This window comes from Vespula vulgaris, chromosome 5 (assembly GCF_905475345.1).
Source record: "Vespula vulgaris chromosome 5, iyVesVulg1.1, whole genome shotgun sequence".
NCBI lineage: Eukaryota > Metazoa > Arthropoda > Insecta > Hymenoptera > Vespidae > Vespula > Vespula vulgaris.
Window position 1 is genome coordinate 6637392 of NC_066590.1, and position 18115 is coordinate 6655506.

Sequence of the window (18115 nt, forward strand, 5' to 3'; positions counted from 1 at the left end):
GATTTTCATTCGTTACATTTCAATGAAACTCTTTTTTCAACTTTTTTAAACTCGGCGGATTTAATTGTACTCGAGTCGATAGAATTTTCTTTTTTTCTTTTTCTTTTTCTAAAAATATCCATCGGCTTAGTTTTCTCCAACACATTTGATCTTTAGAAAAAAAGGAAAAAAAAAAAATAGAAATGAAAAGATCTTTATCTTATCGTATGTTAAATGAACCCGTGCTTTTCATATCAAGAGAATCAATTTCAATCCGAGTCATTCGTTCTTCGTTCAGGATGATTCATAATTTATGATCACGCGTGAGAATTTCAAAGCAAAAAAAAGAAAAGATATATATATATATATATATATATATATATATATATATATATATAAAGACAAAAAATCGACACAATAATTATACATCTTCGATTCTGTCATTCATTGGTAACTGCGTGAAGGATGCGTTTGCGTCAGAGTGACGGAATCGAAGCACAGTACTATAGTGCGTACGTAACACTCTCTCTCTCTCTTTCTCTCTTCCTCTTTCTTCCTTTCTCATGTTCTTCATTTTGAGAATGAATAAAACTTAACAATGAGTAAAAGAGAAAGAGAGAGAGAGAGAGAGAGGAACGCTAAAAGAATCACATGGAAGAATTCACATTTCTATTTTTTCCTTCACACTTTGACCCACGATATTAAAAATTGCATGTCGATAAAATAACTCTCGGCATAATCTAACATAATCTAACATAATCAAAAAGTATTACCAAAATTTATTGTATCTTTTTTGTTTGAACTCGACAACTTCCGATAAAACGTGTTCTTTTCAAGCCGTTTGTTATTTCTAACGAAGGTTAATCCTTACTTGCTATTGTTTCATCAAAGTATTAATATACGCACGTATGCACGTATGTACATAGATACATATATATGAACGATTGTTAATCATTTCGATGGTAGTCGTGAATCTTCAAAGTGACGATAAGTACCACTAGCATCGTTCTGAATGCGCATCCGTCTTTTTATTAAAGGATTTCTCTACTCGAACATAAAAGTAGTATATATCTATCTATTTACTAAACTCCAAAAGTATATTTCATAAAAAAAAAAAAGTTAAGAGGAAACGTTAGAACAGATTCGAGAAGAATAAATTTCGTTTTGGGAAAGTTGCACAATTCAATTACTCTGATGTAACAACGCATGCGATAAATCATGTGTGTGTCTATGTATGTATGTGTGTATGTGTGTAAGCTAGTTAACACGGTACCAACACGCAACAAGTTCCTCTTGCTCTCTTCTCTTTTCTATCACTTTTCTCTCTTTCTCTCTCTCTCTCTCTCTCTCTCTATTTTTCTCTCGTCGTACATCTTTTTGCTTGACTAATTTGAAAGTTCTTCCATCTCGGTCGGTCCGATAATCCTCCTCTAGATGAATTTAAACATTATCCTCTCTTTTTCTATCAATCTATCTCCCATGCTTTTACCGAGTTCTCCTTTCATATCATAAAATACGATCGTGGTATAATCGTGGTAAACTAATCGCTATCGATTGTCATCTAACGGCCAATTCTCAGTTATTCGTATAAGCGAGCGTTTTTTAATGGCCCGAATGAATTTTCGCGCGCAGATTTCGCCTGGTGTCTATAGGCAAGAAGTATCGATCGCGTGTGGTCGGCCGCCTTACCGACCCCCTTTATTAGACTGTATTAACACGTCTGATGTCTAAAAATGACTCTTGATTGTATGCAAATATAGTATCGATCAAAGCTCAAGGAATCCGTCGATGAAAATGAGGAATAAATTTCAAAAGTTCCTACTCCGTTTCCTCTCGATGTAACTTTTTATTTGTATCCATTCTCACTTGAATTTTTGTCTATTGTATTGACGATTAGAACGATTATTGGGTGAGAAAAAAAATGTAAAAGAAAAGAAAAGATCAAGCCGCCAATGTGTCGTTCGTTAATTAGGACGATTAAGTAAGATCCCACGTTTGGTGCTTATCGTTCTCACGGTTTTCCACGATTTCTCCTCGATTCTCGCTAAAAGCGAAGGCTGTCGTTTAGCGACGGGTCAAGATCGCAGCTCGTCGAACGATAATACGATTACGTCGTGTTACACCAGAGAGGAAGGAAGTCTTATCGGGGATGAGAGAATGGCACGCACTGTGCGTTCGAATACGTGGGAGCTTGAACCATACGACTAGAGAACAACGAGGACGGAGGATGATGACGACGACAACGAGACCCTTCAAAATCGCCAATCACATAACCGTAGAGAAGAATAAAAAAACCTCTCGACCTCGGGAAAAGCTTTCGTAAGCTTCTAACGTTAAAACGAAAGAGAAAAGAAAAATCGATAGGCCAGCATGCGTGAGAATCGTTGACACTAAAAGTTATCGTCGTACTTCCCGATATATTGTTCTATCGATCACTCTATATATTCGTCTTCTTTTTTTTTATCTCCTTTTCTGTTTCTTCTTTTTTTATTTTTTCCCCTGTATCTCCGACAATTATTCGATAAATGTTATTTTTATTTATTACAGGCCCAGTCGGACGACGATGACGTGGCGGACGAAGTGTCCGTCAATGTCGGCGGGCCGGATGACTTCATGACGGAGTTTTTTGCGGAGGTGAGTTGGTTTTTGCTTTTATTTCTTATTAATAAGTATTCTCGTGAGATAAGGTTCATAGTTCGATCGTAGAGATCGACAACATCGAGCTTCTTTCCTATAAGCCTTCATTCGTCTAATGGAATCCTCCTTTTTCTTCATATTTTATATCTATTTTTTTTGTCCATACACGTTTCGATATAATAATCGGTCCTAATGATTTTCTTTGAATTCGCTTTGATTCGTAGAATTCGATATATATATTTTATAATTACACGATCTTATTGAGAAATTTAAAATACTAATAGTCGTTCAATGAGACCCAATTACCCGTGTAAAATAAATGAAATAATTATTCTCCGCGAGAATTCGAGTAACCAATCTCCCGATGAATTCAAATTAAAAATAAATTGATCTCGACTCTCTGCAAAGTTTAAGGAATCTAAATTAAGATTCCAACTTATATACGGTATAAGTTTGGATTAAAATCAATCAGATTACTCGTCCTCGTGATGTGACGAAGAAGAACTGATCGAACGAGGGAAAACTAAGTTGGATTAGATAATCCGCAATGAATCGCTGGACTAATTTAAAAAAGAAATCGTGTTTGGGACGAACGTTACATTCCGGTGGTATGCTTTTAACGATTGGAACTGAAAATTTTGTTAGGTTGTCAAAAAGTTTTACACGTTGCTGTTCTCAATTCTTCTCTTCTCCACGTTGACTTGTTAAACTTTTGAAAACTAACGCTTATCCTATTCCATTTACACGCTATTTTATACAATGTTCCAAATAATTTCTCATTTCTGTTCTCTCTATTTCGTTACTTTTCCACATTTTTATCGTCTTTTTAATATTTGATCGTTGTAACATTAACGATTACCTCTTCTCTTTTATTTTCTTAATTTAATTTAGAACGACCCAAAAGTTTCCAAATGATTTTAAATATCTATTACTCTTTTTCGAAACTTTGTAAGCTTATTTTTTTTTTATTGTTATTAGTTTGTAAAACTACAAATCCAGCTTCTAAAATTACACTCTTAATTATAAGCCTAAAAAGTCTCGAAAAAAGTAATTAACTTTTAAAAATTATCAAGGATCTTTTGGTCCACTATATATACACACATACATACCTATATATATATATATATATAGTTTCGTGTCTTCCGGTTTTCCTCGTTTCCCGTTTTGTGCCGCTTGTCGTTTTATTTCCGATGACGACGACGGTGCGATTCGATGGCGCGATTCGGCGTTCGAAAGTAGGTTAAACCAGTATCGAAGAGAAGAGAGAACTCACGAGACCGTGCACAGCTCGAACGAGCTAGCTATCGGTCTTGGACTTTTAACGAGGACAATGTTCACCTTCTTCTTCTTCTTCTTCTTCTTCTTTCGCCTTTTCTTTTTCTTTTTCCTCTCCTTCTTTTCCTCCCTTTTCTTCTTTCTTCTTCATTTTCTTCTTCTCCATATATCTATATTGTCCCTGATAAAATACCGTCATTCTTCTCGATTCAACTTCCCTTCTCCATTGTCGATCATCTTACCTTTCTCCTTTCCTGTTCCGTTAGCTTATGACAACGAGCCGAACACGTTTATTATATACTCGGAGGGGTGGCCCGGTCATGAGTCATATTCGACGTCCTCAATGTGCGAGGTAAACTCTCGCACAAAGCTCCCTATTGGTAAATAGTTCGTGTTGGGTAGAAAAAAAAATGATAACAGAACGATCGATGAAAATATGTTACATAATTTGTTGAAAAACAGTTCAACGTAAAGCAAAATAAATTGTAAAGATGTACGCACGTCTTTTTTCTTTTGTTTTCTTTTCTTTTCTAAGAAAAACAATTCAGTATTTACAATTAAATACGAATTATTTAGAATAGACAATCGTCATGAAAAATATATATTTAACAACTAGACACGTTTATGAAAATATAAAATGATAGTAACTATAACGAGATATTAAATATAGAACACAAATGCTCTAATGAACATTTTTTTCTCTCTCTAGTACTTTTCTACCTTCCCTTTTTAACGAGTTCCACGTTTTTAAGGTACACGCTGTATATCATTAGTTACGAGTGTTCAGAACATATTTCATAGCTGTTCCTTAATTTTAAATGTCATGGTACGTGATTCCAAACGTTATAAAGTTTATCCATCCCTTTTATACACTCTCGAAACTCGAAGTCTCATCATCATCATCCCTTCGTCTATTCATTTTCTTTCCCTTTCCTCGATCTCTCCAAATGGAACGCTCTTTTCGTAAGATCATTATCGTACTTCGATGTTTATCTCTTAATATGCATCCTCTCCTTCAAACGGATCTTTCCTCTCGTTTTAAGCCGGCTCTACATCGTCGGATTTACTTTACTCTTGCGAGAAAAAGAAAGAAAGAGAGCAACGGAGAGAGGGAGAGAAAAAGAACACACGTATTTTATCGCATCCGTATCTTTCTTTCAAAAGTCCTTCCTGTTCAAGAATAACGGGAAAAATCTCCCTGGATTGTCCTTAATCCGTACCACCGATCGTGACGCATGTTTCGAACGTTCCTTTTAACATTCACTCTACGATTGCACATTTTCCCACAGTGTGTACGCTCTTATACCTCACGGATTTTCACTTTAATTTCATTCTTTTGTCCTGATTTTTCTTTCTTTCGTTTTTGCCTTTTCTTTCTCTCTCTCTCTCTTTTTTTAAATTGCGAACGCATATTTCTTTTTTCTTTCTTTTTTTTTTTTTTATAAGAAACAAAGAAATATATAGAAAGTCTTTAATACGAGAATAACGTTTATAACGAATGTCACGTTTATAAAACACTTTGTAGAATAATATTAATAAATTAATCTATACGGGAGTGTGAAAGACACGAGATAATGATTCCAAGGAATGAACCATTTACGCGATGGTATGGTGTATGTGGCTTCTAAACAAACTCTGTCCTTTCATCAGACATCTTCGAGTAGGCAGCCTTGAGACTATTCGCAGGAGTAGTTTTGAGTTAGTGATATACTCTGACACTAACGAGGCTTACCCTAGAACTTGAAATAGCATATTATCTACCTCAATGTGTGAGTGTGTGCGAGAAAGAGAGAGAGAGAGAGAGAGAGAGAGAGAGAGAGAGAGAGATGATATCCTATATATCCGTTTTTTAAATGAATTCATTTCTTACAAATTTTTCGAAGAAACAATTATTCAAACGAATAATAAAGATATTTCATATATTAAACGAACTATTTTCAAGTAATATATCGTATTTAATAATTATCTGATTTTTAATTACATAAAATTTCTATCAAACGAATAACTGTTGTTATAATTATTGTTGTAATCGTTATTGTCGTTACTACTGTTACACGTTTTATCGAATCGCCTTACAACAGACTAAACCGCTTCAGAATATTCTTATTTCTCCTAGCCGACCTCTCACACATATCAGGTTTCTAACTCACGTGTACGTTCGATCAGACATAGCTTTTACTACTTGCCCGGGTTGGTAGTCCTTTACGAGCGTGACTTGGCGACACTACTCTCTCTCTTTCCCTCTTTCTCTCTTTTTTCCACAGTGTCGACTACTATTCCTCGAATGTGACGTGATGCATGCTCCAATCCGGAAAGCACGTTACATATGTATATGCATAATATACATATATACATGTTACGTGCACGAGAAAGCTCGATTAAATCGGTTCACTTGTAGCGCGCTCGCTGTTTACTTTTTCTTCCTTTTTTCTCGGATGAAAGAGAAAAAAAAACATTCGCTTTATCATTAATCGTACTAAATTATTGTCTTTGTTATCATGTCCCTATTTTCCTTTTCTTTTCTCTTTTTCTTTTTCTAGGTGGAGGAGATACGTGAAATGATAGATAGAATCCAGACGAACGTCGAGGATGTCAAGAAGAAACACAGCGCCATTTTATCGGCGCCACAAACGGACGAGAGTGAGTCTAAATCCTTCTTATATCTCTACTCGAACATAAGTCTAATGGTGGATGGTTAGAAACGTTTGAAAGAGCAAAACAAACGCGATGTACTGAATACTAACAATGGGTATAGCATACATACTCATACGTCCTCGAAACTTTCTATGATTCGAAATGTTCGCGTTTTACGGTGAAAGAAAGAAGAAAAATAAGGAGAGGAGAGGAGGTAGAGATGGGGGAGGATGAGAATGAGGATGAGGATGAGGATAAAGATGAGGATAAGGATGAGGATGAGGATGAGAAAAAGAGGGAGGAAAAACAAGAAAAAAAATCAACGGGAGGATTTGTTAAACGAAATCTAGAAAGGCGGTAACGCTCGTTTGACTCGATGGCTTTCGTGGTGAAAGGCGATAAATGAGCCTTGATATTCTTCAGCTCGGCAGCCGAATTCAATAGCGAAGCGGAGCGAGGTAACCGTTAAGTTCGAAAGCGAGAGGGTGGCAGAGAGAGAGAGAGAGAGATAGAGATAGAGCAGAGGGTGTCGGCGGCTGCTTGCCCGTCCCACGAGGGAGACGGAAACAGGGGCTGGGGGTTGGTAATCGTCCTTGCCCTGGTTGCCGTTGTAGCTGCCAGCTGGGGTTGGTTTATCATCCTCTACACCTACACCATCGCTCGCGCGCACGCACGACAATTCTTTTCCTTCCTTCCTCTCTCTTTCTCTCTTTCTCTCGTATTCTCTCACGTTCCTTCTTTCGAAGCGATGATTTCATTTTTTTGTTTTGTTCGGAAAGCCAACACGTCTGCTCGTTTCTCTCGTTGGCTAGAAAAGTGCCATTATTTATCTTCCTCCTCTCTCTCTCTTTCTCTCTCTCACTTTTCTTATCCTTTCATCCTCCATTCTTTTAAGTACGATTCGTGTCAAATGCATTACGATAACAAATTCTCATCGGGAAAATAATTATTCAAGTAGGGATACATCGGGAGACACATGATCTATTATCTAGATATAATAAAACTATATCCTGTACGCCCTTTTTACTTTGTCTCTCTCGTTCGCTCTATCTTTCACTCTGTCTTTCACTCTTCTTTTTCTTCCACTCGGCAAGTTTTAATGCTGGCACAGCTAAGCTCCAGTTATGTCAAAGGAAGCGTCAGAAGCAGCGTACATAGCTTTTGTGTGTAGATATACGCCTGGCACTTGCGTTTATTATACCGCATAGCTGTATAAGCTAACGATGAGAGAGGGGTAGAGGAGAAAAGAAGTGAAAGGGAGACAAAAATGAAGCGTTACTTCCAATCAAAGGGATGTCACGGTGGGACACGTCAAGCGAAAGAATCGAATGTAATATCGAGTTAAAATCGTCGATTTTGTTGTAAGAAAAGAAAATGAAAAAAAAAAAAAGAAAAGGAAAGAAGGAAAAGACATATATTATCTTTTATTTGTCATCGTATTATGATGAATAATCGTATAAGCATACTATATACACAGCAAATGATATCAAGTGCTCTCTCGTGCTCTCTCGACTATTTCCTGCTCGCACATGCGTACGAGATGACATTAATTTAGCCTCGTAGCAATGTATAGATATTAGAAACGTACCTTTTAAACCAGCAGACTGGTATATCTCCCTTTTTCTGTCTCTCTCTCTCTCTCTCTTCCATCGTCGAAGAACGTAATATTAATGACGTGAACTGGAAACCGTGTCGCATTTGTCTCTCGGTAGCTCGATAATCGATTACTCTCACGCCACTTGCGTTTTGCATGAAGCTATAGAAGTGTAATCGTTATATATCCAATGTATGTATATGATAAAGCAGCGGAATATGCTTTACTATATATTCATTGTTCGATTATACGCATAAGATAATTACGCGTTCTGTGTTATTAGTATTCAGTATTAATCATAGATCGGATGATGTTTATTCTTATTGTATATACAAATAAACCATATGTATGTACGCATACTTAGGTGTATAGTTCTGGATTACGTGCATCGTGTGTACCAAACGTTCGCACGTGTGTACACACGATGATCGATTTAGGTTGCTTATATGACGTAAACATTCTCGATCGAATACGTTTAGTCTAATCGTAAGACTCGAAATGGACTTTACTCAGAGATTTTTTCAAGATTTCTCAATAAAATATTACTCGTTAGATTTTTCAAAAAATACAAAAGAAAATGAAAAGTTATATTATAGTGAAACGCGTGGAAGTAACTTGCAACAGGTTGACGTTGATAGATGTAGAGGTCTAAGTAAAGTCCAGTCAACTCATTCTTTCTATCGTGTTCTATCGTTTCTCTTTTCGTATCCGTTCGTTATCAATTCCCTTTGTCTCTTCTCTTGTACATACGTTTCTTTTAAAGATATATATATATATTTTATCCTCGTTCAATGTTCTTGATAATATAAATTTGATTTACGAAAAAAAAAGAAAAAGAAAGAGAAAAAAAAAACTAATAAAAGTATTTTATAATACAAAAATCAACAAGGAAAATTTAATCATGCGCGTAGGTAATAAAATCACGCATGGGTGTAGGACGAGATGTTTACCAAAAGGATTAATTAATGCAGTGGGCGTTTCATCAAAAGCCCACGTATCAGCTCGGGTAAAGATGTGCAATACTAATAGATGCCGTGATCTTTATGATCTTTATTTCCGGCGAGTTTTTAAATCACGATTATTATTATTATTATAATTATTATAGTTAAGTTTCTTTTTTTACGTAAAAATGAAATAATTTTGAATTATTCCGCATCGCTCGAAAGGTATAGCTCATCGATATTACTAAAGATGTTGACTCATTAATCGTACTTATCAGATTTTAGGAAGGCTAGGTTACTTATTGGACCTTGACTATCTCCGGATTCGAGGCAGAATAGTATAGCGTGTCTGATTGACTTGCTGCTTTTAGCAGTGGTAAACCGATGCTATTGATTTCACTCCACAGCTGGTAGGTCCTACTATGTATCCAATCCAAATACCAACCACGTTCTTCTTTCGTTGTCGTCGTTAAAACGTTGTTGAGCATTTAATCGGCCCTGAAAAATAATTATGTCAGGTGGATTCTCGATAGATTCATTCGAAGGGTGTAAACGAGAAAATTTTGCAGTTTATAAAAGTAGCCTGGGCGGCATTCCGTGATTTCGCTGCGTAAGCATAAATTATAAAACTTTCAATGGGGTCTACAAAAAGTTAGGTCATACCTCGTAAGAGGTAAAATAAGTGATACGCTTCGCCCCCTTTCTTTTTATCGTCTTCGTTCTGATGACTTATTCCTCTTCACCTATATTTCTACAATTTCCTCGCATTGATTAAAGTAATAATTTAAAAAAAATTCTCGACTACACGTATCAACTATTTGCATTTCTGCGTTGTTAAGAAAGAAAGATCAAATACATTTTATGGTTCGATCCATCTCTTCTATCTTTTTTTCTCATCGAGATCATCGACAAAGCTCATCGGCCTAATTCTTTCCGAGTACCTTCGTGATCTCTCTCTCTCTCTCTCTCTCTCTCTCTCTCTCTCTCTCTCTCTCTCTCTCTCTCTCTCTCTCACTCACTCATTCACTCACTCTTTCTGAGAGTATTGAAATTGACCTTTGAAGTGCTTAGAAAGAAGATAACACGAAGAAAGTAAAAGAAAGGGCTCTAGGGAAAAAACGAAGAACCGGAAGAAGGTAGTCGTGGGTGGAGAAAAGATTTGTATCACGGAATCAGAAATTGCTTCAGGATATCTTGAAAAGAGGAAGGAAGGGAAATGGAAAGAGAATTGGAAAAAAAGAATGGATGGACGGGAGGAAGGATCCCCATCTTGGTAGGAATGGAAGACATTGGAAAAGTTAAAGAAGGAAAGATAGATAGAGAGAATAAAAGCGTAGGAAGAAGTAGAAACTAATATGCACTTACACAGAGCGTACACGTTCTCGAGAAAATCGAAGTTCAATTATAGAAACTAATTTATTAGACATGCTTTACGTTGGCACCTATTCCTACAGCTGGGTTACCAACGCGTTCCGTGCATTGAACCAAAGATCGATCTGTCGTTCCCACGGAAACGTTTCTGCCTTCTGACATCTGTCTTCCCTAGCGAGATACGGAAATTTATTCAGAACGAGTCGTAGAAATAACTGCTGTCGTTGATGTCGACGCTGATGCCGATGCCGATGCTGATGCAGATGCTATTAAATTCGACGAATCGAAAGAGAGCTAGCAAATGTTCTCGTCAATCGTAATCGACGTTTCTATGCTTGCGTATGTTCCATGAATGGACAAGAGAGAGACAGAGACTTCATAGACATGCACATATCTCTTTGTGTCTGACACTGAAGGAGCGCAAAGCAGTATTCGATGCAACAGGCAGTTAGCTTTGGTATAACGCGTGCATGATCACGAACAATGTGGCTTCCTTATCGAACATCGTTTCCGCTAACAACTATAAACGGCGATGACGCGACGTATCTCTATGGTAGCGTTTTCATAAAATTCCGTTAGAAAGATCTTTTGCAAGTAAGATGCTTTTACATGTAGATCCATAATCTTATACGATAATCTTAACTCGATCGATACTATAAACTAAGATTTTTCTATACGAGATCGTTACATCGTTCGCATGAGTAATTGAATATTTCATTAAAAAAATCCGAGACTTTTAATCTTCAAAGTGTGAGAGAGAAAGAGATCCTTTCTCTCTTGGGACTAATGAGGCAGGTTGAAACAGTGAAGTACATAATATAGAATAGTCGATAGGTATGCGATGGGGATTCGAGGATGGTAGCTTATCTAGGGCAGATTAAATGGGTCGCGTTACCGGAACGAGGGTTAAACTATAAATTCCTATCGACTACACTTCCCACGATAGGATTTCATTGAGATATTTTCTATGGAAGTGGCATAACCAAAAGACGAACGTTCGTATGGATTTTTTCACAAAATGAGGAAGCTTTATGCTATTATGTTTATCTCCATTCATCAAATTAAAATCAAAATAAAGAGAGAGAGAAATAAAAGAAAGAAATCTTAAAATATTCTTCTCCCCTCTGTATTGACGATAATCTGATTTATTCTTTATCTCTATCTGGCTCCTTTCCCTCTTTTATTTCCTTTTAGAGGACCATCAAGAATATTTCCACTCGATCTATTCGTATACAAGTCGTTTCTTTCAAGAAACCAATTGGCAAGCGAAGGAGAACGATCAAATCGAGAACGCATTTGAATCGTTAAAGCTGGTTTTCCTTTACGATTTAAAGTAAAGCAATGATTCAATAAAGTCTACTCTTCTAAGAATAATGTCGCGATATATATATATATATATATATATATATGTATATAATATATATATAAATATATATTTATATATATATATTAATATATATATTGATATATCTTTCTCTTTTTCTCTTTCACCGTTTCTCTCTTCCATCATTTTATGATATATATAATATATTCGATTCTAACTACATACATATTTACGAGCTTACCTCTTATCGTTCACTTCCTCTTTTCTTCGCTTTCGTTGAACCACAAGAATGTCCAGAACTTTCCGGTTTCGACTTTCGAGATAACTTGTGTGTAGAAGTAGGTTTGGCACGTTTCCATTTGGTATTAACCTAATTTTTCTACTCCAGCTGATACACACGTGTGAAACGCACAATAATTTCTTTTATCACGTCTACACTCGATTCGAGGTTAACGGACTTGATGGCACTTTTTCGTCGTTCTCGAAAATAACCCAAATTGATTATTCTTCTCAATTTAAAGAGATATACTGCGTAGAAAACTTTGTAAAGATTAATAGCCGAAGGAACGTCTGAACGACTCCGTCCTATCGCGGGGAAGGTTAGGACGACGACTGATGAAATTATAATATTACGTTCGAACGCTTGATAAGAAATGTAAATAATTGAGCCGAATGTTTCGACTGTTTTTCTTAGGCAAAACAAAAGCCGAGTCGACAACACAAGGGAAAGAGAGAGATACACGATATACGATTCGTAGAAATATAACTAAAAGTTTTTTGAGTCAACATTAGAGATTTTATTTACGTTCGAACGATCTCCTTCCCTTGTTCTCTTTCTTTTACGTCGTCTTCGTCCTTCGTGATATACTATTCGTTTGTTACGCCTTAATTCCAGGAACAGTATCTATGACAATAGTATCTCTGCCTTCCTTAATTGTTTGGCATCAATCCAAGTTTCCTAATATCTTCCCAACTTCGATGAGTATCTCTTTTTCTTTTTTTTTTTATCTTCGTTCCTTTTTTATTTTTTTTATTTTTTTTTCTTTATCTCTTACGATCCATAATAAAGAAAAATTAGAATACTTTTGTTAAGACCTTACCATTAAAAATGCTTATAATTTGTCTTGAATAATCGTGAAAAAAAAAAACAGGATAAAATTGTTTTAAGTATAGACTTTCTAAAATAACGTAACAAACGAACTTTGAAATATCGTTTGATCGAGGAGTTACGGAAGGTTAGACGTCTTTCCATTGCAATTTCCTCGTCAGTTTATTCATAAGTCGTCTCTACCGTAGCCTAGAGTACAAGGTCGACATCACGGGTTCCAGTTCACTGGATTCAGTTGCGGTTAAAACCCACCCTAACCCTCTCGACTTGCTTCAAAGAGAGGGAAATGGGAGGAGAAAGAGCTCGCTGCTCTCTCCGCAGGTGGGAGTTTTCGGGTAGTTTCGTGTAAACGACCCCCGATTTGTCGTAGTTCTCCCTACTGCAACACACGTCAACACGTTGATATCGTTGCTTGGCAGAGAATTAACAATGATCGAGCACGATCCTATTATCATTTTGCAACATGTTTCTGCTCGATGTAGATCTTCATGATAATTTCATAAGTCTTGATTAATTTACCTTTTACATCTCCTAAAATAGTAAAAAGTTGAATGACAATAAGATATTTCAATATTGCTCAAAGGGTTTTCAAAGTATTCGAAGATAATCCGTAGGTATCTGTCTGCTGCTAGGATGATGTGATTAGGGCTTCATCGTGCTAAGGCTTCTACATCTTTCTATTAGTTGATGCTCGCTCGTTGAATGATGGCACGCATCAAAGAAGCTATTTGAAAGCGAAATACTCTTGTACGAATGTAGTAATATAATGATGTTAAATTTTGCTCAAAGGGATTTGAATTCTATTTGAATTTAAAGAAAGATCGACAGAAGACTACACAACATATAGGATAACAGTTTTACGATAAATCTGTGGACTGCAGCAATTTTCTCTTCTTATCTTATCCTATCCTTTCTCTTCTTCACTGCCCAAGTCCTTTTATTTCTGACAATGAGCTCTCTCTTATCTTCCCTTTGGCAACTTGCCAAATTGTATTCTTAATGGCATCTATGTACGATACATAGGTAGATTGTAATTTCTAAGTACGCTAACAAAGATCTTCTGTCAGGATCGATGTATCTAACTCGATAATACTGTTGGAACTCGGGGTCACCACGGGATATCGCCATGGACAATAACCACGCTATTCGGAATATTTGTGCGATGAAATGTAAAAGGAGTGAAATGTCAGCTAAATGTATCCCGTACGTAGGCGTGAGCATTTTTATGTTGTCGAGAGCCACGCATATAGGAGGTCACGGAAGGATATATTAAAACTTGATCTTCCGAGTGCCCGTCGAATACCTTTTAAATAACACTGGCAATATGAAAATACTTTCGACAACTTTTCCTTCGCGTTTAATATTTAGTAATACAACGTACGTCTCTGCGTTTCTATATATGTATAAAATATAGAGGAAAAAATGGCATTTAATGGGAATCCAGGACAACGCTTTTTATTACCAATGAGTTGACCTTCTTCTTCTTCTTTTTTTCTAGAGGTCAAAATGGAGTTGGAAGACTTGATGTCCGACATCAAGAAAACTGCTAACAAAGTCAGGGCTAAGTTAAAGGGTAAGTCGTTTGAAAATCGATCGAAGTTTGTTCAACTTATCGGAAGGTTATTCCTTTTATCTCTCGTGCTTTTTTTTTGTGTGTGTTTTTGCATTTAGTGATAGAACAGAATATCGAGCAGGAAGAGCACACGAACAAATCATCGGCGGATCTGAGGATACGCAAGACTCAACATTCAACATTGTCTAGGAAGTTCGTAGAGGTGATGTCGGAATACAATCGAACACAAACCGATTATAGAGAACGGTGTAAGGGAAGAATACAACGACAGCTCGAGATCAGTAAGTAAAAATCGCGATGAGTAATCGCATGAACGCAACGTGATCGATAATATCGATTACACGTGACTCGTGTGTCTCTGAGTAGACCGTCTCGTGTCGGATCTTTTGGGCTTTTTCTTTTGAGATCGTTTTTCTTTAACCCCTATCGGTCGAGTATAATAAGGATAGAACGGAATAAAGAAAAAATAAAAAAGACCTATTTATCTGCATACGTATTTGCTTCGAGTGCCGTTATAACAGGCACGCATATTTCTTTTCTTTTTTTTTTCTTTTTCGTTGAAAGAGCAAGCTCTACTTGGCCCTCCCTTCAACCCTCTTTGTATCGACCAATAAAGGCTTCCATTTTTAGCGGGGAGGACGACCACTAACGACGAACTCGAAGAAATGCTGGAGCAAGGAAATCCAGCAGTCTTTACGCAAGGGGTATGTTCCTAGAAATTTATCGATGATCTTATTCCCCTTCTATGTGTTCTCATGTATTAGCCCAAAAGCAAAAGTCCAAGCAATTTCATTTAGCACGGATATAATCATAATAATTATTGGAGGAAGTATCGTTGAAGCAGTCGTCGAGGATAAATGCTTTTTCAATTTCTTTTTCTTCTTTTCAAAAACATCTACAGATCATCATGGAAACGCAACAAGCAAAACAAACCCTTGCGGACATCGAGGCACGTCACGCTGATATTATAAAACTCGAAAATTCGATCAGGGAATTGCATGACATGTTTATGGACATGGCTATGCTAGTAGAAAGTCAGGTGCGTTGTCAAACAGTTCTTTGACATTCTTTTCTTTGAAAACATCTACATATTTATTCGTAATTAATCGAAATCGAACTGTTGTTATGTTATACAGGGTGAGATGATAGATCGTATAGAATATCACGTGGAACATGCGGTCGACTATGTCCAAACGGCCACGCAGGACACCAAAAAAGCACTCAAGTATCAAAGCAAAGCTCGACGGGTAAGTCCTGTTAAAATGTCATATTGGACTAACGACGATACTGTTATTATTACTATTATTATTATGTGTTCATTATTCTATTCCCATAGTTTTTTGTTTCTATCTCTCAATTCCGTTCCTTCTCTGATGCCTCTCCTCTCCCCGTTTGATTTGATCTGCGTTTGATAACTCTTATACGTACCTTGCTCTCCCTTTCCTCGTTCTTCATGCACCTTCGCTTTTTTGTTAATATATACTGCTCACTCTCTTACTTAAACAAGATACCTCCTACCCACGACGCAAATTATCCAAGGACTATGACGCTTTCTTGTGTTTCTCTCTATATGTATCGCTGATGACATGACAAATATTCTTACTACTACTACTACTACTACTACTACTACTACTACTACTACTACTACTACTACTACTACTGCTACTACTACTACTGCTACTACTACTACTGCTACTACTACTACTGCTACTACTACTATTACTACTACTACTATTACTACTACTACTATTACTACTACTACCAACAACATAACAGTACAGTCGATGTATGTACATATGTGTACATATATACACGCGCATTATATAATATATTATATTATATATATACATATATACTATATACTGTCTGTGTGTATCTCTAACTGTATCGCTCTATCCTGTCGAACATGGGTGTGCTAATTGTGCCTCTGTCCATGAAACGCTCTGTCTATACTCTCATACTATATATTAACTTTACGTACTAACCTGCGCTGTCAAACTAATTGCGTTCTATACGTGATTGTTTAGTGCGTGCGTACATATACATATATATATATATATATATATATCTATGTATATAAATATATTTATATGTATATACACACATAAACACGCGTTTATAATTACTCGTTGTCTTCATCCACTTGTACGAAAATTTTGTTTTGTATTAATCAACCAACACGACGTCTACATATCCCCTTACAAACTGGGATAAATCTTTACGTGTCCACTGTAATTGTGTGTTTTTACCATATTCATATACATATATACATACATATATGTAAAAACAACATATAGTATACGTTAGTTACGCGATATAGTTACGTGTGTCGTCGCGATATTCGGTTACGTATTTTGTGCATATACTTACACATACGGATATTGTTGGTATGTCATTCGGATGTTACATATATATTTCGATAGTATGTGTGCATATGCGTGTATTATACATGCAAACGATATTATATCATCCCACTCACGAAGGTGGCGAAGTTTGTTTACAATTGATTACGTCGTCGAAACGCGATTCATCTCGCGTTGGATCCGATTATTTTGGATGCGTTCTCCGTAAAAAGGTGATCGAAACGAAGATTTCACCGTTAGTCTGAATCGAGCCGTCGAAGACGAAGAGAACGTCAAAGCAAGCCCCTAAGGTAAAAACGTTCTAACGAAAAGATTATTTTGAACGTCGTCAGAACACATCTATTCACTTCTTTACGAACTGGAAGAAGTTACATTAATACGAGATAGTACTTCTTGTCCGACGACGTTCATACATCAAGAATGTGCAGCAACAGACGAACGAAAAACGAGAGCAAAAAGGAATCCCTCTATGGTTCGTATATCGCGAAATTGTATCTTACATCAGGAGTGGGCAACTTCTTTTCTGCTGCAAGCCGCACGATCCTCACCATCGATCGATCAATCCGTTTCCTCCATTACTTAGCTCCACTAGTCACCGATCCTATGTACCTTATTAAAAATAAAAACCGTGCAGCTCACAAGGCACGGAAGTGTCAAATAGTGGGAATCGTTTCCTTCTACCTTACTAAGAACAGATTAGTAAGAGAAAGAACTAAATGCGGCTCGCAAGCTGCCAGTTGTCGCCCACTCCTATCTTGACGCAATGTCGATGAAAATTTTTCTAGTTACAAATTAGAGTCTCACATGAAGTAGAAAAGAAAGTTATTTGAAAAATATTAGTATTGTTTTTAGACTGACCAGATATATACACGATTGTTAATGAACACAATATATTTGTCTATCTATTTGTTTGAGATATAATTTTATTTGTCTCTCTTGTAAAAATGTAGAGAAATATTCGAATTCGATGAACATGTTAATCTGGCCAGTCTAATGATAGTTTGCATTTATTTTTTTTCGATCGATCTTAGCTTTATCATCCTTTTTGCCGCGCTAGGATTTTCTTGACCTTTTTTCTTTTTTTTTTTTTCTTTTTTTAATATTAACATCGCTCCTTGCATTAACACTGCTTCGTCGTGACTTCTCGCCATGACGAGCGATCATTTTATTTAATGATCTAGTATATCACATCGTTGCCGTATTTTATTCTCCTGCACGCGTACCTACATATTACCATTTTCTTCGTAGAATTTCCAAGGTATATTTTGACATATAATCTCAAGATCGAAAGATCGTTCCTATCAGCTTTTTTCAAA

The 18115-nt window shown here is 36.5% G+C and overlaps 1 protein-coding gene across 8 annotated transcripts in view; it reads left to right on the top strand.

The window, feature by feature from the left end:
• The window catches only part of LOC127063747 (syntaxin-1A), a 32243-nt gene that overhangs the window by 905 nt on the left and 13223 nt on the right, over positions 1–18115 (top strand). For 6 of the 8 annotated variants that reach the window (XR_007781463.1, XR_007781465.1, XR_007781464.1 and 3 more), the window contains exons 2-8: positions 2527–2613; positions 6432–6531; positions 14362–14436; positions 14535–14717; positions 15067–15140; positions 15338–15475; positions 15573–15683. Coding sequence is in view for 5 of the 8 variants with exons in the window: in XM_050993867.1 (XP_050849824.1) it covers positions 2527–2613; positions 6432–6531; positions 14362–14436; positions 14535–14717; positions 15067–15140; positions 15338–15475; positions 15573–15683 (768 nt within the window). In the remaining 3 variants the exon portion in view is untranslated. Of the gene's footprint in view, positions 1–2526; positions 2614–6431; positions 6532–14361; positions 14437–14534; positions 14718–15066; positions 15141–15337; positions 15476–15572; positions 15684–16212; positions 16376–18115 lie in introns of those variants that run through there. The other 2 variants (XM_050993865.1, XM_050993870.1) reach the window with 2 other exon arrangements.